The 23,360-nt window shown below is 45.2% G+C and overlaps 1 protein-coding gene across 1 annotated transcript; it reads right to left on the bottom strand.

Annotated features, from left to right (window-relative positions):
- Positions 1–8,095: 8,095 nt before the first annotated feature.
- On the bottom strand, positions 8,096–21,320 carry SERPINA6 (serpin family A member 6). The gene is made up of 4 exons (XM_055417632.2): positions 20,675–21,320; positions 14,889–15,159; positions 9,983–10,130; positions 8,096–8,382 (listed from the first exon to the last, which is right to left on the bottom strand). The coding sequence occupies exons 1-4, from the start codon at positions 21,282–21,284 to the stop codon at positions 8,197–8,199; spliced, it is 1,215 nt and encodes a 404-aa protein (XP_055273607.2). The 5' UTR covers positions 21,285–21,320; the 3' UTR covers positions 8,096–8,196.
- Between the last annotated feature and the right edge of the window lie 2,040 nt (positions 21,321–23,360).

The following is a 23,360-nucleotide window of genomic DNA, read 5'->3' as shown; positions in this document are numbered from 1 at the left end:
AGAGCCTATTTCAAGGTCAACTCTGGTTCACCAGGTCGATGGACTTCTAAGACTAAAATCCTCAAACACTGAAAGTCAAGGCTGATGTAGACCCTTTACGAGAAAAACTCTCAGACTATTAGACTCTTTTTGATAATATAAATATTTTATGTGCCCTTTACTACTCTGAAGTGAAATTTGTAGTTAATAGAATCTACCCTCAGAATTTAAAAATAATAATTATGCTTTATAATATGGAGCGGAAAAGGAAGCCATAAGAACATAATGTTTCTTTAAGTATGAAAATGCTCTGCTGTGACTACACTAGAAGCAGCAGTGACACTGTCAGATGTGGGACCAGGTAAGCACTCTCTGCTGCACACCTGTTGCATCGGCCCTTCCACACCACGACCATGATCACTAACAGTGATGAGGTTTTCTGCAATGGTGAGTCACGCTCAGTTCCCCAAAAACAAAATATAAATCTTCCTCTGATTTATTTTCAAAGAAAATTCCATGGGAATTAAAAATTGGTGGTGGACGGGGGATGGTGTTTTTAGCTGAGCTAAAATACCTGTGGCCCTGTGAGAGTCTAGCTAGGCTCAGATCATTTATAAGTGGGTTTTCAAATGTTCCACCCACATGGAATTGCAGCGGGACATTGCAGGACAGGCCTGTGTGTTTCCAGTATACCTGGCATGTCTGGCCCGCACGCACGGACACCCAATAGCGCTGCTCCAAATAGTTGTGGAAATCAGAAGTGCCCCAGCAAGTTTCCAGAGTGTTCCTCTGGGGAAGAACCTGATCTGTTGAGAATGGCTGCCTGGAGAGGCCAAAGTGAAGGGTACAGGCAGATGAGGTTGGGCCGGGGTTCTAGGCTCAGCACAGGATCCAGCCTCTCCTTCCGGCCCCTGGAGTTCTGCAGCTGAGGGGCGGCTGGCAACCAGGAGGAGGGGGCTGCTTCCTGCTGGGGGTGAGGGGGTTTCCGCTTGGGGCAAATGCCTGGGAGGAACTAGTGAACATGGAGGGTGTGGAGCACAGCGCTCACAGGGGATTCAGAGGTGCCATAAAAGTCATCATCAAGCATTTGACCATTTGGGAGTCTCTTAAAATTTCTGCGGGAATTTCAGAAATGGATCTTTATAACGAAGGCAGCAGAATGTATTGGAAGGAGTGTAAGGGCCTCTGTCAGACACCCTGGGCTTGAATCTCAAGTCCTCTCAGTTCTTAGCTGCTGGACCTTAGGAATGTAACTTAACTTCTGTGAACGTGCTTTTCCTTCTCCATAAAGTAGCCAAAACTGTGCCCTTGACCCATGAATATCTCAGCAGCACCCAGGAACCAGGAAGTCTGTAGGCAACATTGCTTCTAAGGTGGTGGGTCCCAACCCCCAGGAAGGGTGGCCCGGAAGTTCTCCCCCTTCACCAAAGATGAGTCCTGCACTGCTCCCAGCAGGTTAAGGTCAACACTTGCCCCTGTAACTGTGAGCTCTTTCACCAGCTGTGTGGCCCTGAACAAGCTTGTTAACCTCTTCTTGCCTCAGTTTTCTGATCTGTAAAGTGGGACTCCCAGGGTTGAGCTGTTAGGACCACTGCTGCTGCTAAGTCGCTTCAGTCATGTGTCCGACTCTGTGCAACCCCATAGACGGTAGTCCACTAGGCTCCCCCATCTCTGGGATTCTCCAGGCAAGAACACTGGAGTGGGTTGCCATTTCCTTCTCCACAGTGAGGCTTAAATGAAGCAGTGCCTGTAAAGAATTTGCTACCTGGTAGGAAGAGCTAATGAATGGTATTTGTGGTATAATTTCAGAGCGAGAATGAACCTCAGTGGTAAGCCCAGATCCTGGATTTGGACTTGACAGAGGAGAAGATACCGGAGGGAAAAAAAGATCAATGTTAGTCGCTCAGTGGTGTCTGACTCTTTGTGATCCCCATGGACTGTAGCATGCCAGGCTCCTCAATCTATACGATTCTGCAGACAAGAATACTAGAGTGGGTATCCATTCCCTTCTCCACCCAGGGATCAAGCCTGGGTCTCCTGCATTTCAGGTAGATTCTTTACCCTCTGGTAAGGACACCAGGGAAGCCCAGAAAATGCACACCCGTACTCATTAAGGCCCTTCCTGCCTGTGGTGGTGCTGGAATACAGCCAGGCTACCTGACTTCCCATCTGCATTTCATTCACCAGCCTCTGCAGAGAGAGACTGGGAAACATCTGATGGGAAGGTGTGTAGTGATCAGAATCAACTCAGATGAGACAGTACCATCCTTCCTGGAACAGCTCGGTAAGCAGGCAGTACACTGCTTCTGGGAGCCATCCTGGAGGGCGAGATCCCGGGGCTTCTAAAGCAAATTTGTCCTAGGACCCAAGGAGCTGAAAAACAACCAGAGCCAGGTATTGACAGAATCAGGCTTCAGGAACCAGAGAATTGCAGTTAGTCTGCTCAGTGTGGATCAGATCAAGAGGAAAACTTGGGTAAGTGTGGGGTGCAGAGATAGAAAACAAAAAGCTTCAGAAATCCTTGTGACATGCACACATGTGGGGCAAATGGTTCACTGTTTGCCAAGTGGCCTCTCTCTCCCTTCCCCCTGGCCTTCTGACTCCCTGCTCCTGCTCCAGGCTGCCTCCACCCTGGCTCCCCCGGCTCCAGTGACACCTAACAAGATGGCAGATTCATCCTCTGTCCCCAGTGCTAGAAAGCTGATGGTCCAGGCAAGGGCACTACTGTGATCAGCGAGGTGGGGATAACTTCCAGGTTACTAGGGGCTTGCCTGGATAGCACCTGCATCTGCCTAGCATGACAAGTTAACTAACCTAGCTTTCTTTCCTTGAGATGGGCTTTCTCTTTGGTTCAGGGAAAAGGACATCTGAGTCAGAGGAACATGGTAGCAAGTTTTCCTCAGTATAAAGAAACAGATGATTAGAGAGGTCAGTAAACTTGTTCAAGAACACAGAGCTTGAATTTGAACCCAGACCTCTGGATTCCAAGGGGGCTAACCAGTACAGCCACCTAGTGTGACAACAGGTTTTCACTGAGATGGTCCTTCTACCTGGGAGGTCACGTCCTTTCCCTTTTTGTTTTGTGCTGGGGTTCAATATTCATTTGTTTCAGTTTTTAATTTAAAAAAAATCTTTAAATAATTTCAAACTTGAAAATAGCAAGAGAAGTTGCAAAGAACTTCTGTAACCCTTTACCCAAGTTCACTAATTTTATAACATTTTCCATGTTTTACCATTCTCTTCTCTTTATATATAGCAGCTTCAGGCATTGTAACCATATTAAATTTCTTGGATGTGAGAATTTGATGCTATTTACAGAAGAGAATACACTTGTTCTTGGGATGACCTTATCATCTCCAGTGGTTCATCATAAGGTGGTGTGTGTGTGCACGGACATGCATATACATGCCTTGCACCTGCTAGTAGGTGATGAAGCATATTGTCCAGCTATTATGTTGAAAAGTTCCTTGGACTAATTCTTTTTCTCCCCTTTAACGTAGTTGAATTATCTGTTTGAAATATGTTTGAATTCACTTGTTTTATTTTCACATGGTTTTAAGGGCTTTCCTCATTTGTTCATTTAAGTTTATTTTTGAAAACACAGAATATTAACATTATTCTAAAAGTCTAAACCATATAGAAAGGTCGATGAAGAGAAGTGCTATTCCTTACCCCCCAATCTCTTCTACTCCGTCTTCCTCCCTCCCTTGCAGGTAACCATTTAATTAGTTTCTAGTTTATCCTTTTTTTTTTTTTTACAAGGATCCACTGGCATTCACACTAGTAGCATATGAAAATAACTTTTTCCATACAACCAGTAGAGCGTCCTGTAAAGCTCTCACATTTTTGCCAATCTGATGAATAGGAAATGGTATCTCAATGCAGTGTTAATTTGCACTTTTTTTATCAATGAGGTTGAACATATTTTCATATGTTGAAACACCACATATCAGGGATATTAGCTCTTTATCAGTGACATATCTTGCAAGTATCATCTCTCAGATTTTCACTTCTGTTGACTTTGCTTATGAATATTTGACCAAGCCATTAAAAATATTTTATATGGTCAAATTTCTCAATCCTTTAAAAAATTTCATCTGGACTTCGAGTCATGGTAGAGAAGCCTTTCTCTCTACCTAAATTACCGGGAAATTTACCTGTGTTTTCTTTTAGTACTTATATTAGTTTAGTTCAGTCGCTCAGTCGTGTCCGACTCTGTGACCCCATGAATCACAGCACGCCAGGCCTCTCTGTCCATCACCAACTCCCGGAGTTCACTCAAACTCATGTCCACAGAGTCGGTGATGCCATCCAGCCATCTCATTCTCTGTCGTCCCCTTCTCCTCCCGCCCCCAACCTTTCCCAGCATCAGAGTCTTTTCCAGTGAGTCAACTCGTCGCATGAGGTGGCCAAAGTATTGGAGTTTCAGCTTTAGCATCAGTCCTTCCAATGAACACCCAGGACTGATCTCCTTTAGAATGGACTGGTTGGCTCTCCTTGCAGTCCAAGGGACTCTCAAGAGTCTTCTCCAGCACCACAGTTCAAAAGCATCAATTCTTTGGGTCTCAGCTTTCTTCACAGTCCAACTCTCACATCCATACATGACCACGGGAAAAACCATAGCCTTGACTAGACGGACCTTGGTTGGCAAAGTAATGTCTCTGCTTTTTAATATACTATCTAGGTTGGTCATAACTTTCCTTCCAAGGAGTAAGTGTCTTTTAATTTCATGGCTGCAATCAGCATCCGCAGTGATTTTGGAGCCCCCAAAAAATAAAGTCTGACACTGTTTCCACTGTTTTTCCATCTATTTCCCATGAAGTGATGGGACCAGATGCCATGATCTTTGTTTTCTGAATGTTTAGTACTTACATAGTTCTTCCTTATTTTTCATTTAGGTCTGATTCTTAGTTTATTCTCATGTGTGAAGAATGAGTCTAATTGTATCCTTTTCATTTTTCAAATGGCTATTCAGTTGTCCCAATACTATTTACTTAAAAGTCCTTCTTTCTCAAATATTAAACTGCCATTTGCATTTGCATTGCTGGGCTTTCTAACCCACTTCATTGGTCTGCCTGTCTGTTTGCATTTCCAGTGCCACAGGTTTGGTGACAGTGTCTGTGCCATCTGCGCTGGCGTCTGATTGGGCCGGTCCCCTATCTGCCACCCCCTGCCCCCCGCATCTTTTCTCTTTGCAGTGTGTTCCTGGCTGCTCTTGAAGGTTTATTCTTCTCTATGGACTTTGGCATCATTTTGTCTATCTCCAGGAAAAACATTTGCTGGTATTCATATTGGAATACAATTAAGTTGATAACTTAGGGAATATTGACACCTAGATGAGGTTGATATCCAGTAAGGAATATCTTTGCATTTGTTCAAGTCTAATTTTGTATCTTTCCGTTCTGTTCCGTTCAGTCACTCAGTCGTGTCCGACTCTTTGCGACCCCGTGGACTGTAGCCTACCAGGCTCCTCTGTCCATGGGATTCTCCAGGCAAGAGTACTGGAGTGGGTTACCATTTTAAGGAATATTTTATAATTTTCTCTATATAGATTCTGCACATTTCTTGTTTATTTTGAAGTGCTGTATCTTTTTGGTTATTATTGGGTTTTCTCTTCCATTATGTGTTTTAATTGGTTGTTGTTTGCGTATATGAAGGCGTTGCTTTTGCTTGTTAATTCTGTATTCTGGTATCTTGCTGAAATCTTTGAGTTTGTTTTACCATTATTTGCTTAGGTCATACAAGTACATTACATGTCATCTGCAAATAGAATTTACAATTCTATGTCTCTGCTCCCTCTCATCTAATTGCATAGTCTAGCACCCCCAATGTGAAATGGTAACGAATATAACGATTAGCCTTGAATTACTCTTGATCTTAATGGGAAGGCATTTAGTGTTTTCTTATTAAGAGGCTGACTTTACACATATATGCGTGTAAATAGAAAAATAGTACAGATAAACCTATTTGCAGGGCAGGAATGGACACACAGGCAGAGAGAACACACGTGGGCACAGAGCCGGGGGAAGGGGAGAGTGGGAAGAACTGAGAGAGTAGATGGACATATATGCACTACCATGTGACAAACAGACAGCTAGTGGAAGCTCTGAATAGCACAGGGGGCTCAGCTTGGTGCTCTGTGGTGACCCAGGGGGGCAGGATGGGGGCGGTGGGGTTGGTGGGAGGTTCAGGAGAAAGGGGATATATGTATGCATGTAGCTGATCTGCTTGTGCTCAGCTGGTAAAGAATCCACCTGTAATGTGGGAGACCTGGGCTCAGTCCCTGGGTTGGGAAGACCTCCTGGAGAAGGGAAAGGTTACCCACGCCAGTATTGTGGCCTGGAGAATTCCATGGACCGTATAGTCCAGGGGGTCACAAAGAGTCAGACACGACTGGGTGAACTTTCACATAGTTGATTCATTTGGTTGTACAGGAGAAACTAACACAACATTGTAAAGCAATTATACTCCAATAAAAAAGATGCTGATTTAGAAAGGTAGACAAATATGTATATTTAAAGAAAGTGAAAGTCGTGTCCAACTCTTTGTGACCCCATGAACTGTAGTCTGCCAGGCTCCCCTGTCCATGGAATTTTTCAGGCAAGAATACTGGAGTGGTACCATTCCCCTTTCCAGGGGATCTTCCCAACTCAGGGAACAAATCCCATGTCTCCTGTATTGCAGACAGATTCTTTACCTTCTGAGTCACCAAAGTATCCCTCAATTCCTTTCTCTCAAGACGTATGCTGCTGTTGTTCAGTCGCTCAGTCATGTCCGACTCTCTGCGATCCCAGAGACTGCAGCACACCAGACTGAAGCACACCAGGCTTTCCTGTCCTTCACCATCTCCTGGAGTTTGCTCAAAGTCATGTCCATTGAGTTGGTGGTGCCATCCAACCGTCTCGTCATCCTCTGTCGTCCCCTTCTCCTCCCACCATCAGTCTTTCCCAGCATCCCATATCTATCATCTAATTATCTGTGTATCATCTATTATCTACCTGCCTACCTATATACCTATCATCTGTATAATCCATTTATGTATCTACCCATTGGATTCTCCTTTATCTCCTTTACTGTTTTCTGCCCTGACTGTGAGAGTAAGGTCTCTTCCTCTTGCAATCTTTCTCTAGTGACCTCTACTGACAAAGCTTACTATGATGCCCAGGGCTGAATAAAAGGTCCAGACCCTGATCTAAAAGGGCCAGATCAGTTTTTGCAGAGCAGCAGTGAAGGGAGAATTCGGAGTTGAAAAGCAGTAAATCGATAGCTCTTTGTTTTAAACAGTTGCTTACACTCTAAATGTGTGTAAAATGTCTTCCCTTTGTCCACATGTGTGCTCCTTCCAGTGCTCTTCATTCTTTTGGGTCCGTCCTAGTTTCCATCTGCTGCTGCTGCTAAGTCCCTTCAGTCGTGTCCGACTCTGTGCGACCCCATAGACGGCAGCCCACCAGGCTCCCCCGTCCCTGGGATTCTCCAGGCAAGAACACTGGAGTGGGTTGCCATTTCCTTCTCCAATGTGTGAAAGTGAAAAGTGAAAGTGAAGTCGCTCAGTCATGTCCGACTCCTAGCGACCCCACAGACTGCAGCCTACCCGGCTCCTCCATCCATGGGATTTTCTAGGCAAGAGTACTGGAGTGGCTTGCCATTGCCTTCTCCGAGTTTCCATCTAGAAGCATCTTATTTCTCTGTAAAGAACTGCTTAAATTTTTTCTTTAGTAAAGGTGGTAAGCTTCCTCAGCTCTTATTTCTCTGAAAAATCCCTTTATTTTGTCTTCAATTTTGAAGGATTTTTTTTTTCGTTTTTTGCTTTTTGAGAGAGATGACATTTCCTCCCCCCCCCAGCACTTTAAATACATCTTTCTGTTGTGTTTTGACTTGATTACTTCTTTTTAACGTTTTTACTTGGAAATAATTTCAAACTGACAAAAGTTTACAAAAATACTAACGTTTCCATAGACCTTTCACGGTGCTTCCACATATCACATAACCGCAGGACAAGGATCAAAACCAGAAAATTACATCGGCACAGTATTATATTGATATTACTCAAGGCATCAGTCGTTCCCCTCTTCCCCGTCAACCACACTTGTCACCAGTAGCAATGACAGTGATTTATTACAAGAGTGGAACCTGGGGAGGATTGGGGGGCCCTCCCACCCCTCTCTGTGGGGTCTGGGTGCCCGAGTCAGATGCAGCTTGGCTCCTGGGAGTGCACCCTTAGGTCGGATTCACAACCTTGCCCAGGAAGAGGCTGCTCCACGTGAAGTCGTCGAAGATCATGATGATGAAGGGCCGGTTGAAGCGGAGGGCGAGCGGCTCGGGCGCCGTGCTCAGGCTGACCCCGGTCGGGGCGGCCGCCTCCAAGCCCTTCTCATCGACCTGCAGCGCGGCCTTATGGACCACCTGGTGGGAACAGAGCCGGCGTGGAGGATGAGCACCTGCTGCGTGGGCGGAGCTTTCTGAGCTCTGTCGCTTCAGCTCCTCCCACCCTCAGTTTTCCGGACTGGGAAGCTGAGGCTCAGAGAAGGGCGCTTACTGATTAGTCATCTATGCGGCAGCCCCCGGACTAGCGCCAGAATCTGTCCACAGGTCACGCCTAGACGGCCTCCCTAGAAAACCAGCAGGTGGAGCCCACCAACGGAGATAAAAGGACTTGGGGCTGACACTGGACTCCAGCATCCATATTGGGCGTCCTTTACTGGGTCCTGGCCTGGTTGACCGAGACCTAGTTCCCTCTTCACTCTGCCAGTAAATAGGAGGGTTTGATTTATGCCAAAGGCTGGTACCCACCCTGCAGGGGAAAGGGTCATCTGTGACTTCTCAAACATCCCTAGTTATAATCAAAATTAGAAGATATTCTCAGACCAGTAAAACTCTTGAGTGGCTTGTATCAAAAGCCTTGGACAGATCAAAACTGACTGATTAAATAACACCACCTATGGGATAGGATGGTTCCCTGGTGGCTCAGTGGTAAAGAATCTGCCTGCCAATGCAGGAGATGCAGGTTCGATCCCTGGGTGGGGAAAAGCCCCTGGAGAAGAAAATGTCAACTCACTCCAGTATTCTTGCTGGGGAAATCCCATGGAGAGGGGAGCCTAGTGGGCTCCATGGGGTTGCAAGGAGTCAGATATAACTTAGCAACTAAACCACAACAACAAGGGGACAGGACTCTCATGGATGGAGCAGCTGGGAATCAGAGGCTCAGAGCACTCTGTAATTAGGCCCATGTGGCTAGGGAGAAGCTGAGCTGAGCTAGGAACCCCTGCAGGGTGTCCTGGAAATATGAGGTTTTGAGTCATATGTTCGCCTGTTTACTGTCTTTGTGACCTTGATGAGCTATTCACTCTCCCAGAGCCAGAGATTCCTCCTCTGAGAAACCAGGGTAGCAGCCACCTTGTAAGGAGGTACAGTTTGACTGAGTCTCCACACAGGCACCGTTTAGCATATACTGTGTGCCAGGCATCGCAGCGGTCAAAGTCTGTGTGCGTGAGGGCAGGGGCTGCTGTCACTCTCCTGTCTCCTCTCTATTTTTGGTCATCCACAGGACGGTAAGATCCTGTGAGGGCAGGGCCGCGTCTGAGGCATCCCTAGTATCTAGCACAGTTGGGGGCACATAGAATGTGTTCAGTAATATTTTCTGAGTGAATGAGTGACAGAACCTAAAGCTGAGGGTTGGAGATTTGGTGTGATCTTATGCAGACCCTTCCTTTTGCTGGCAGACCTGCCGTGACGACTTTGTCTTCCGCAGAGCCCCCTCTGTGTGGCCTGGCAGAACAGGTGGGTGCTGGACCATGCTACTGCTTTGTCCCCAGCTTCCTGGGTGGCCCCAGGGAGGTCATGTTCTTGCTGAGCCTCCATTTAGCCTGTTGTAAACTGGAGGCTTGGAGAAGACCTTTCAGCCCTGGGTCTAGTGACCTGTTCATGAACGGGCTCCGTGTTGCTTATTATTGTTTGTACTGTGAATTTTGGTCGACGGGGAAGGAGGGGCTATAAAGACACTTACCTTTGACACCTTCGGCAGGGCCTCTTGGGTGATGCCTGAGAAATGTGTCCGGTTGCTGAGCAAGTCTGCAATGCCCATGTCCCCCATGATGCCCCCAAGGTCGTAGGCTCCAGAGATGGAGATCTTTGGGATGTACAGGTTCACCTGGCTGCTCGGGTAAGCAGATGGGGTTAGACTTTCCTGGGCTGGGCCTGGTCAGCCAGATTCCCATTTCCCCTGGGAAATTTTCCCTGCCTCCCTGCTGGATCTGCTCTTTGGGGACAGGGGAGGGGACAGGGGAGGGGACAGGGAAGGAGGCAGAATCTGCCTCTCCCTCAACACGCAGGCAGTTTCTTCTTTGGGCCTCTGAATTGCAAAATCCTTTCTTCTCAGCTCTTTCTTGGAGCTGATTCCACTCAATCCAGCTAAACTCCTGGACCCTGAAGGAAAGAGTCCCTAAAAAAGTCACTGTGGACAAGAGAAATAAAGGCAAAAACAAAATAGGATCAAATAAAACTTACAAGTTTTTGCACAGCAATAGAAACCATAAACAAAATGAAAAGACAACCTATGGGGTGGGAGCAAATATTTGCAAATCATGCTACCAACAAGAGCTTAATTTCCAAAATATACAAACAGCTCATACAACTCAATATCAAAAAACCAAATAACCCAATCAAAAAAATGAGCAGAAGACCTATATAGACATTTTTCCAAAAAAGACATACAGATGGCTAACAGGCACATAAAAATATGCTCAACATTGATAATTATTAGAGATATGCAAATCAAAACCACACTGAGACATCACCACACACTAGTCAGAATGGCCATCATTTAAAAAGTCTATAAATAATAAGTCTATAAATGCTAGAGAAGGCATGGAGAAAAGGAAACCTTCCTACAGTGTTGGTGGAAACATAAATTGGTCCAGCCACTATGGAAAACAGTATGGCGTTTCCTTAAAAAACTAAAAAGTTACCGTGTGATCCAGCAGTCCCACCCTGAGCATATATCCAGAGAAAACTCTTAATTTGAAAGGATAGATGTACCTCTAGGTTCACTGCAGCACTCTTTACAATAGACAGCACAACCTAAGTGTCCAACAGATGGATGGATAAAGAAGATGTGGTATATATACACAATGGAATATTAGTCAGCCAGGAAAAGGAAAGAATTAATGCCATTTTCAGCAACATGGATGGACCTAGAGAATATCATACTAAGTGAAATAAGTCAGATAGCAAAAGGCAAATACTATATGATATAATTTATATGTGGAATCTAAAAAATAATACAAATGAATTTATTTATAAGCCAGAAAGAGTCTCACAGACATAGAAAACAAACATTGTTACCAAAAGGGAGGGATAAATTAGGAGTATGGGATTAACAGATACACGCTGCCATATATAAATTAGATAAACAATAAGGATTTACTGTATAGCACAGGTGACTGTATTTATCATCTTGTAAGAATGATAAAAGGATATGTATAACTGAATCACTTTGCTGTACACCTGAAATGAACACAATATTGCTTATCAATGGTACTTTAATTTTAAAAAGAAAAAAAAAAAAGTCCTGTGGTCCCGCAAGCATCCCCTGGCAGAAACGGAGGAGGGGAGGGAACAGGCAGCTGGGAGCAGCGGTCCTGGCCATGCTGTGTGGCTTTAGCCAAGCCCCATCCCTCTCTGTGCTTGTCTGCGTCTACACCACGCAGGGGAGAGAAGATGCCCGAAACCCTGCAGTCAGTGATAAGGCACGCGCTGTCCAGTGGGGAAGGGGAGGCTGGAGAGCTTCTCTGCACTGAGCACAAGCCACCCTGGGGAGGCCTGGAGGCTGGCGACCTGGGGGACTGAGGAGGAGTCCAAGGCCAACGAGATGTGGGACTTACCTAGATGAGCAACAGCAGCAGCAGGTGAGGGAGGCAGGCCCACACCAGGCAGCTCCTGGCTCACCTTCCTGACCTCCTCTGCCTCGCCTAATCTGCGCACCCTTTCAAAGTGGCATCAGCACCTTCAGTTTCCAGACTGAGAAGCTGAAACTCAAAGAAAGGCTGAGGAATTTCTCCAAAGTCACACCCCTGGGAAGCAGCAGGACTGTGAAAAAACCAGGACTTGTTGCCTCGGAGCCCCATCACACTACCCTGAGAGCTGTCCCCATGACCTGGCGGCAGCAGGCAGGTGACAGCCGAGCAAGGGGATCTGGGGGAGGGCTCTCGCGAGACCACCATGAGTAGGGTCCAAGGGCTTCCAGTGGGAGGTGGGATATCAGTTGGGCTCTGAAGGATGCTGAGCTCAGATCCATTGGAGAGCATGGTGGGGAAGGGGCGGTGATGCTAGGAGTGGTGAGTAGTGACCACGTGAGTGTGGAGGCTAGGAGCCATGGGTGACATCTTTGGGATAAAGTAGACGCCCGATCACATATGATGTCTAAAGCAAAGTCTTACCTTGAATGTTTATTTTTTTAAAATCTAGACAAAAATGGCACATGTTACCCGTGAATGTTGTTTTAAGTATTTTAGTTTAGAGATTTTTTTTAGAGTAAAGAGAAAGGGTATCCTTTGTCTCATTTTCAATACATCAGGGTTTAGAATTTGAATCACAGAGCATTATCACCACCTGGTGGGGCTGTACCTGAATTACAGGGTCCCTTTGCGGGGTGAGGGTGAGGGAGGGATGGGGCAGTTGACCAGAAAAACTGGCAAATGGGTCCCTACTGTTGAGCAAACATATGGGGCTTCCCCAATGGCTCAAGCAGTAAAGAATCCACCTGCAATGCAGGAGACATGGGTTTGATCCTTGTGTTGGGAATATTCCCTGGAGGAGGAAATGGCAGCCCACTCCAGTATTCTTGGCAGAAAATCCCATGGACAGAGGAGCCTGGCATTCACGGGGTCACAAAGAGTCAGACATGACTGAGCACATGATGGCTGGCTGGATGGAACAAACACGGGCTCACATGCACACACCCTGAAGGGAGGGATGGTTGGATACTAAGAATGCCTTCCATGGCCCCCATGTGGCTCTGGGGATCTCTCTGGAACACAGAGCTGACCATAGCTCTCTTCCCTGAAGGAGACTTCCCTAGGACTTCCTGTCCACCCTGGAACTGGATTAACCTCTCCAGAAGCACCAGCACTTAGCAGCTCTCCAAGAAGATCATTTATAATAAAAAGAACCCCAAACCATGGCACACAAAGCCTATGTCTATAACAAAGTAGAAGAGCTTCTTTCTAGATTTTTCTGCCTGCAAAATTCCTGGATTACCAAGTTCATCTGAGAGGGATTTGGCTTATCTTAAGCTGCTGATGGTGCTCAGGTCCTGGCCTCTCTGACTTGGCTGGTGCTGTTACCTCTTCCACCTGTGACCCTGGGGTGCTTCATGCTGGCTGAACTTCTACTCAGGCTTAAGGCTCAGTTCAAAGTGAAAGCCTTCTGCTCTGCAGCCCCTTCCCCAGTTTCCTGGGGCAGAGTCCAGTTTCCCACCCTCCCCCAAGTTTTAGACATTATGCCTCTCCTTCCCTCTCTTGCTCTGACAGCGCTTACATCACTGTACCACAAATAATTCCACTAGAATCTGCTTTCTTCTCTAGAGTATATCCCTTCTGCTTAGCCTAGTGCATCGTACATAGCAGTTGCTTCTATATATGGATACTGAATGGATGGATGGATGAATGAATGACATGGTCCCTGGCCTACGAGCCTTGAGAGACTCTAGATCCAAGTGCAGCTTCCTTCTCCTGCAGCCCCTCTCCCCTTTGAGTCTGCATCCTCTCCCCCACCAGCTCTCATGCTGATTGGTTCATGCAGACAAAAGCTCCAATCTACCAAGAGTGAGGACCGTCTTCTAGAGAACATCTGCTCCCTCCTCCAAGGTGAGGATCAGGGCTGGACACAAGCTTGACTATAATTTTGATTTCCCTCTAGCTCAGGGGCTCCTGGGAAAAATGAGTTTATTATGTACTTATGTCCTTACTTTCTTGTTTACTGATTGGTTGATTGATGGAATAAGCGTTAGATCCCTCAAGTGATTTAACCATTCATAGGCTTTGTGTGTTTCCCTGATAGCTCAGTTGGTAAAGAATCCACCTGCAATGCAGGAGACCGTGCTTCAATTCCTGGGTTGGGAAGATCTGTTGGAGAAGGGATAGGCTACCCACTCCAGTATTCTTGGGATTCCCTTGTGGCTCAGCTGGTAAAGAATCCACCTGCAATGTGGGAGTCCTGGGTTCAATCCCTGGTTGGGAAGATCCCCTGGAGAAGAGAAAGGCTGCCCACTCCAGTATTCCGGCCTGGAGAATTCCATGGACTGTATAGTCCACGGGGTCGCAAAGAGTCGGACATGACTGAGCAACTTTCACTTTCAGGCTTTGCATTGGTTCCAGGGTGGGTACAGTGGTCAGTTTCATTATGTATTTTTATGGTCTCTCAGGAATCTTTAGCAGTGCTTGGTGGCATGTAAGCAAGATAATAGAATGGATCAGTGTGGGCTGGTGAACTCAGTTTAAGAAAAAGATGAAAGATGTGATAACACAGGGGGTGGCTATCAACTTCCTTGTTAAGAAGGACCTCCCTTTGTGGAAAGCCCCAGAGCATCCCCATGTCAATCAACAGGTGGATAAACAAGTGTGACTTCTAGGTCAGATAACCCAGCACACAGGGAAACAATAAGCCCTGGAAAGCAAGTCTAGGGGTAGAAGCATAGCTAGATGGATCCCTTTTCTACTCGCTCCACTTTCTGGGAACTGCAGAAACTCAGTTGGCTAAGGGCTTACCTGGAGAAGGAAATGGCAACCCACTCCAGTGTTCTTGCCTGGAGAATCCCAGGGACGGCAGAGCCTGGTGGGCTGCCGTCTGTGGGGTCGCACACAGTCGGACATGACTGAAGTGACTTAGCAGCAGTAGCAGTAGCAAGGGTTTACCTGATGGTTAGAGACTTGGACCACCTCTGAATGGTGTCCCGGCTCAGCGCGGTGATGACCGAGTCCATCTTCCCCTTGACTGGGAGCACGAAGAAGACAGTCTCGTTGCCTGTGTAGTCCAGCTGTACTAGCTGGCAGGGGAGCACCGAGTCGTTCAGGTACTTGATGGTGTTCGACTGGAACATCATGGGCACCTTCACCGTGGTCGTCTCGTTCACATAGAAGTTCTCTTCTCTGGTGCTTTCCAGGTCGAAGGAGTGTGCCCACATGGCTGGAGGGAGGAGGGAAGGGGAGGGGAGAAACAGGCCTGTGAGAGCAGGAGGAAAACACAGCTTGGGTGGCATCAGAGCACCAGGGATGGCTACCAAGCAAGTTATGCTGTGGCCTCCTCAGCCTGGAAGGTCCTCACCAGAGCTGCTCAAAGTTTGTGCTAGGATATGAAATTCTCAGAGGTGTAAAGCCTGCTCCATCCTCCTTTGGGATACACTGAGGATTAGCATGCTTTCTGAGACTGACTTCTAAAAATGGAAGGAGAGAGAAAACAGAGAATGCCAGGCCTGGAATTTGGGAGTAGGATTCAGTACACCAGACTTTGGATTTTAGAAGCACAGAAGCACAGCAGGCAGCCTGGTCACCAAGTCAGTCGTACCCATTTTCCTGCAGGCAGCTCCTCCCCTCCTGAGTGGCCCCAAGGGCCACAGCACATTTCCTAGAGACAGGATCAGGGTGAGATGAGTCCTTCAAGGTCTCAGACTCCCATCCCCACCTGGACTCATATCCCCTCCACCACATTCCACAATAGCATCATGCAGTCTGTTTGTTCCTCTTGTGATGGGGAACTCACTACTGTAATTGATGGGACTTTCCACTACTGGTCAATACTGATGGGAAGGAAGTTGCTCCTTGTGAAATTCAGTCATGTCTGACTCTTTGCGACCCCATGGACTGTAGCCCGCCAGGTTCCTCTGTCCATGAAATTCCCCAGGCAAGAATGCTGGAGCGGGTAACTGTTCCTTTCTCCGGGGGAATCTTCCCAACCCGGGGATTGAACCCGGATCTCCCACATTGAAGGTGGATTCTTTACATCTGAGCCACTGGAGTTGCTCCTTTGATGAAGCCAAAACCTGCCTGATGGTAATACCCGCCTGCTGAGCCTGTTCAGCCCTTGAGTTTATTCCAAGCAATGCCAAGTCCTCTTGGAGATGACAGGTTTTTGGATATTCAGACATGGGTTGAGTCTCACCAGGGCCTCCTTGGCTCTAGGCTGTCTCCCCAGGTCTGGAGATGAATGAGGACCCTGAGTCTAGCAGACCCCAAGTGTTCTGGCTGCCCTTGACTTCCAACCCAGAAACCCTTGTGAGGTCACTGTTTGCCAACTGAGGTTGCCTGAAGGTGGCCAGAGCATAGCTCCAAGCAGACATTCTCCATCCGTCCACCTGTGGGAGCTCTGGACCACGAGGCCAGAACTCTTGGTTCTGAGCCAGCCTCAACACCCTGAAAGAAGCCAGAGGATGCAGGGTAACACGCAATGGATGCAGATCCTGGAGATTCAGGGACTGTTCCTGGTCCATCTCTCATGACTGCGGCTGTCTCACAGCATGTGAGATAATTTATGGGCTCTCAAGCCATCCTCTGGGCTTCCCTCGTGACTCAGTGGTAAAGAATCTGCCTGCCAATGCAGGAGACATGGGTTTGATCCCTGGGTCCAGAAGATCCCCTGGAGAAAGAAATGGCAATCCACTCTATTATTCTTGCCTGGGAAATCCCATGGACAGAGCAGCCTGGCGGGCTACTGTCCATGGGGTTGCAAGAGTCAGACATGGCTTAGTGACTAAACAAAAACAAAGCAAGTCTTGACTCCTCAGAATTAAAGGGGTGTGTGTTTTGTGGCCAACTGCTCTAATTCACAGCCAAAAAAATTGTGGATGAAATATTTTTTTGGTGGTAGGTTTTTCATCCTTAAAAATTTGTTGTGTGCTTTTTACTGAGTATTTCTTTTCTAGAAGTGAGTGTATCATATATCCAGCTTGGTAGAAAACCACATTTGGAGTGCCATCTAACCTCTACTTTAAGGGATTTTTTAAATTGAAAATTCCTAAGAATTTATGAAGGGAAATTGGAGAGAGAAAGGATGAGTCCCTGGAAGATCTTTTAACAATATTTCTAATGTTCTCTGAAAAAGAGCTGTTAAGACAGTTCACTAAATAAGGAACACACCAGGAACACTGTCCATGTCCTAAGTTTAGTGATGAGAGCTGTGCCATTCTTCATTTTTGTTATTATCTTGGCTTGCTGGAAACATTTCAGAGTATCTCTCAGCTTAAGCAGGGGCTTGTTAATTAGCTTTGCTTTATCATGGAAAATCTGTGTATAATCAAGCAGCCCACACTCCGATCAATGTCTGCTCTTCCTTCAGATGTTCAAACTCTTTCTGATTTTATTACCAGGAGCTATTACTTCCTATCAACTCAGCCCCATTGTGGTCAAGAGAAGGTTTAGAAATTGTGAGAGCAAAGCCCTGTGTCAAGTGATGCCCTGTCAGCCCTGTCCCGATAGCTGTCTCTCAGACTCCCCTTAGGCTCAAGAGGGTCCTCTCTCCACCGGTGCTGCAGAACTTCTATGCAACCACATTTGAGATTCTTCCATGTGCCAAGCATTATGCAAAGGCACTAGGGTGCCCAAAGGGATAAGGATGGTCTAGTGGGATACATGGCCTGGAGAATTCATGGGAGCATCCAGAAACATTTCCAGGCAAACGTTCTGAGACTCCTTGGTCCTCCCATGGTCAGGTGTAAAGAATACCATCTTTTGATTGGGATTGCAAAAGATCCTGAATAGCCAAAGCCATATTGAGAAAAGAAGAAGTTGGAAACATCATACCTCCTGATTTCAAACTGTATTATAAAGCTGTAGTAATCAGAACTGTACGTTACAGGCATAAAAACAGACACATTGGCCAATGGAACAGAACTGAAAGCCTAAAATAACCCCTACATATATAGTCAGCTAATATATGACAAGGGAACCAAGAATACTCAAGGGGAAAAAATAATCTCTTCAATAAATGGATCTGAGAAAAGGATATTCATGTACAAAAGAGTAAAATTGAACACCTGTCTTACATCATTCACAAAATTAACTTGAAATGTGTTAAAGACTTAAACAGAAGACCTGAAACCATAAAACTCCTAGGAGAAAATTCAGGGGAAAAGAAGCTTTTTGACATTAATTTTAGCTATGATCTTTTTTTTTTTTTGGATAAGATAGCAAAAGCACAAGCAACAGAGGCAAAAATAAACCAATGGGATCACATCAAACCAAAAAGCTGCTGCATGGCAAAGGATAGAGTCAACAAAGTAAAAAGGCAACCTACAGAATGGAATTAAATATTTGCAAAACATATATTAGATACGGGAAGTGGTATCCAAAAAAATGTAAGAAACTCACCCAACTCAATATCAAAAGAGGCCTCAAATAATCAAAGTCAAAACTGAACAGAGGACTTGAATGGATATTCTTTCCCAAAGAAGATAAAATACAAATGGCCCATGGAAGCAACCTAGATGTCCATCAGCAGACGAATGGATAAGAAAGCTGTGGTACATATACACAATGGAATATCACTCAGCCATTAAAAATAATTCATTTGAATCCATTCTAATGAGGTGGATGAAACTGGAGCCTATTATACAGAGTGAAGTAAGTCAGAAAGAAAAGCACCAATAGAGTATACTAACACATATATATGGAATTTAGAAAGATGGTAACCATGACCCTGTATGTGGGACAGCAAAGGAGACACAGATGTAAAGAACAGTCTTTTGGACTCTGTGGGAGAAGACGAGGGTGGGATGATTTGAGAGAATAGCACTGAAATATGTATATTATCATATGTGAAACAGCCAGTCCAGCTTCAATGCATGCGACAGGGTGCTCAGGGCTGGTGCATTGGGATGACCCAGAGGGATGGGATGGGATGGGGAGGGAGGTGGGAGGGGTTTCAGGATGGGGAACACATGTACACCCATGGCTGATTCATGTCAATGTATGGCAAAACCACTACAATATTGTAAAGTAATTAACTTCCAATTAAAATAAATAAATTAATAATAAAAAATACAAATGGCAAAAAAGTACAAGGAAATGTGCTTAACACCACTAATCACCAGGGAAATGCAAATCAAAATCACAATGAGATATTGCATCACACCTGTCAGAATGACTATTAGTAGAAAGAAAACAAGTGCTGGTGAGGATGTGGGGAATGGATGTGCAGAACCCTCGTGCCATGTTGGTGGGAATGTAAATTGGTGCAGCCATTATGGAAAACAGTACAGAGGTTCCTCAAAAAATTAAAACTAGGACTACCGCATGATCCAGCAACTCCATTTCTAGGAATTATCAGAAGGAAATGAACAGACTATATTGAGAAATACCTGCACTCCCATGTTCATTAAAGCATTATTCACATTAGCTGTGTTTCCAAGATACAGAAACAATTTAAGTGTCCATTGATAAATGAATGAATAAAGACAGGTACATTTATATTCACACACACACACACACACACACACACTGGTTGGAATATTATTCAGCCCTAAAAAGAAGGAAATGTTGCCATTTGTGACAGCATGGGTGAATGTTGAAGACATTATGCTAAGTGAAATAAATCAGACAGAAAAAGACAAATATTGTATGCTGTCACTTATATGTAGAATCTAACAATATGGAACTTACAGAAAAAGGGAATAGAATGATGGGAGAAATGGGTGAAGGTGGTCAAAGGTACAAACTTCCAGTTGCAAAGTGACTAAGTTTCAGGAATCTAATATACAGCATGGTGACTATAGTTAATAACACTGTAGGGGCTTCCCTGATGGCTCAGATGGTAAAGAATCTGCCTGCAATGCAGGAGACCTAGGTTCGATCCTTGGGTTGGGAAGATCCCCTGGAGAAGGGAATGGCAACCCACTCCAGTATTCTTGCCTGGAGAATCCCATGGGCAGAGGTGTCCACGGGGTTGCAAAGAGTCAGACACGACTGAGTGACTAACACACTAACACTAACATAAACTTAAAAGTTGCTAAGAAAGCAGATGTTAAAATTCTCAAAACCAATACACAAGTAACGAGCCTAAAATTTGTGCTGTTTAAGCTACCAAAGTTTAGTATATCTCCAAGCTGCCTGTTCATAAAAATGATTGGGGGAGAGGGGCCTTGTTAAAAATTCAAATTCTAGAACATTGTTGCTGCAGTTTTGCTCTAGTCGATCTGGCATGGACACTGGGATCTGTCATTTTAACAGGCCTCCATGGTGATTTTTATGGACAGGCACTTTGGAGAATCTTGCTCCAAGTTGGTGAGGAGGGGCTGCAGTTTGACTGAGAGGGGTCTTGGTCAGAGCTGGCTTGGGAAGTGTATACAAGGCTGCCTGGAAGTTCCTGAGAGTGTGGGCTGTCTGTCTGTTTCTAGGCTGTAATTTCCAGTCCCTGACCAAGTACCTGACTCTCAGTCAGAACTTGGCCAATATCTGTAGACCATGAGGCACTCAGAGGGTTCACAGTTACCCGTGTGGGCCTTGAACCAACCTGCAAGAGCGTGGACAAGCTGTTCTTCTGAGTGTCATTTTGATCCTTGGTGAGGATGATATAATTCACTTTTCTAATAGGATCATGGTGAAGATGGAGACTCTTCAGACATGCATGTGCTTTGTAAGATCAAAGACTTTGCCTAAGGGTACACTCTGGGTTTTGATGACTTTAACTGAATGAGATGGGTGAGGGGTACCTTTAAAAAAGATGTAGTTGACCAGGATGAGCATGGCCGAGCTATCTGACTCCGAGAACAAGTCCACAATTTTCCCTTGTGTCTTATTCTTGATATACTCATTGATTTGTCTGCTGGCTCCTGCCCAGTCCTGAAAATCTGTGGTCAAGGCCTCCAGCTCATAGTAGTGCTTGGTGTCTGCTGAGAACGGCTCCAGAAGCTCCAGGCTGTGGTCAAGGAACAAGGCATTGCCCATGGTCATTTCCAAGGTGGTGTTTGACTCCCTGAGGAGGTGGTGCAGATGCCGGAAGGCCCGGTGGATCTCAGCTTCGGACATCTCAGTAAGGTTGAAGCCCAGGCCTTGGAGAAGCTGCTCCCGCGTGTAGCCTCTGGCACCCAGGGACAGCATAGCTAAGGCCATGGAGATGCTCACAGGGGAGACGAAGACATTCTTGCCTGGAGCTGAGGCCACTAAGTGCTTATACAGGGTAAAGGCAAAGTCAACATTGTTTGGAGCCAAGTCCCTGTGAGGGTTCCTTGTGCTCATGTCAGTGTCAGAACCCTTAGCCTGGACGGTCCCGAGCCCACTGGTAGACAGCCAGAGGAGACAGATGTACAGGGTGGGCAGCATCGTCCAGGATGGCCAGGTCCTGCAAAATCAGAAATGCTCATTAGATGATGTGGGCCTCCGAGGCAGTGGGGCATGGCGAGCAGTAGGCAGAAGCCCTAGCAAAGACCCCACTCAAGCTCCAATTTCTTCTTCTACTTTGGCTGTGTGACCTGGGGCAAGTCAGAACTCTGGGCCTCGATTTCCTCACCTGAAAGTGACCTGTGATTTTCAAATACCAAACCAGGTGCCCAAAATATTGCTTCACCAACAACAAAGTATAAAGGATTATTTTGATTTTAGGTAGGCAGAATAGATGCTCAGAAAGGTTAAATACCCACTCAATTAATACATTCAAAGTACCTAAAGAAAAAAACTATCAACCAAGAATACTCTATCCGTCAAAACTGTCCTTCAAAAGTGAAGAAGAAACTAAGACTTTTCCAGATAAACAAAAGCTGAGGGAGCTTACCACTAGACCTCTCCTATGAGAAATGCTAGAGGGTGTACTTCTGGTTAAAATGAAAGAACACCAGAAACTAAATAGATTCTGTAAGAAGAAGTAAAGTTCTCTGCAAAAGGTAAATATACGAGTAAGTATAAAAACTAGTATAATTTTGACTTGTAATTCCACTTGTTTATGTTTTCTATAAGATTTAAAAGAGTGATGTGTAAAATGTAATTATTCATGTATCTTTTTGGACACACAATGAATAAAGATGTAATTTGTGACTTATATAACTGAAAAGATATGGGAATGGAACTATATAAGAGCAGTTTTGTATGTTATTGAAGATGATCTGGCATAAAGTCAAATGAGAGTATTATAACTTTACCATATTAAATGTAATTTCCATTAAAACCTGAAAATAAATAGTTATAGAGTGTGCACAGAGAGGGGCTTCCCTGCTAGCTCAGCTGTTGAAGAATATGCCTGCGACACCAGAGACCCCAGTTCGATTCCTGGGTCAGGAAGATCTGCTGGAGAAGGAATATGCTACCCATTCGAATATTCTTGGGCTTCCCTGGTAGCTCAGATGGAAAGAATCTGTCTGCAATGTGGGAGATCTGGGTTCAGTCTCTGGGTTGGGAAGATCCCCTGAAGGAGGACATGGCAACTCACACCAGTATTCTTGCCTGCAGGATTCCATGGACAGAGAAACCTGGCGGGCTACGGTCCATAGGGTCACAAGGAGTTGGACACGACTGAGCACAGCATAGCACATGCACAGAGGGATGTGAGAAGGTAATTAAAATCCTTCCTTTGTGTTAAGGAACATAAATCTTCCCATGTAATCCGGAAAATCAACTAAACACACAAAAAATATTAGTAATGCAGGAAATAAAGGACAAAAATTCTATAAGGCATATAGCAAACAATTAGTACAACTGAGTAGTCCTCCATATGAGTAATTAATGTAAATGGATACAATTCTCCAGTCAAAAGGCAGAGATTGACAGATTTGATTTAAAAAAAGGAAACAACTATATGCTCACTACAGAAGATTCACTTCAGATCCAAAGGCACATATATGAAAACGAAAGAATGGAAAAAAGACAATCCATGTAAATAGGCACCAAAAGAGAGTACAGCTGGCAGAAGAAAGGAAACGATAAAAATTAGAGCACAGATAAATAAAGAAGTTAGAGAAAATCAATGAAGCCAAAATATAATATTATACAGTATTATAACAATATATTAGGATATAATTATAATAAAATCTAACAACAACAGACTGGTTCCAAATAGGAAAAGGTGTACGTCAAGGTTGTATATTGTCACCCTGCTTATTTAACTTATATGCAGAGTACATCATGAGGAACGCTGGGCTGGAAGAAGCACAAGCTGGAATCAAGATTGCTGGGAGAAATATCAATAACCTCAGATATGCAGATGACACTACCCTTATTGCAGAAAGTGAAGAGGAACTCAAAAGCCTCTTGATGAAAGTGAAAGAGGAGAGTGAAAAGGTTGGCTTGAAGCTCAACATTCAGAAAACAAAGATCATGGCATCTGGTCCCATCACTTCATGGGAAATAGATGGGAAAACAGTGGAAACAGTGTCAGACTTTATTTTTTGGGGCTCCAAAATCACTGCA

The sequence above is a fragment of the Moschus berezovskii genome, chromosome 21 (assembly GCF_049115385.1).
Source record: "Moschus berezovskii isolate FMDL1 chromosome 21, NW_MosBer_1.0, whole genome shotgun sequence".
NCBI classification, from domain to species: domain Eukaryota; kingdom Metazoa; phylum Chordata; class Mammalia; order Artiodactyla; family Moschidae; genus Moschus; species Moschus berezovskii.
The sequence above is the reverse complement of the archived record's forward strand: the minus strand, read 5'-3'. Positions and strand labels throughout refer to the sequence as shown.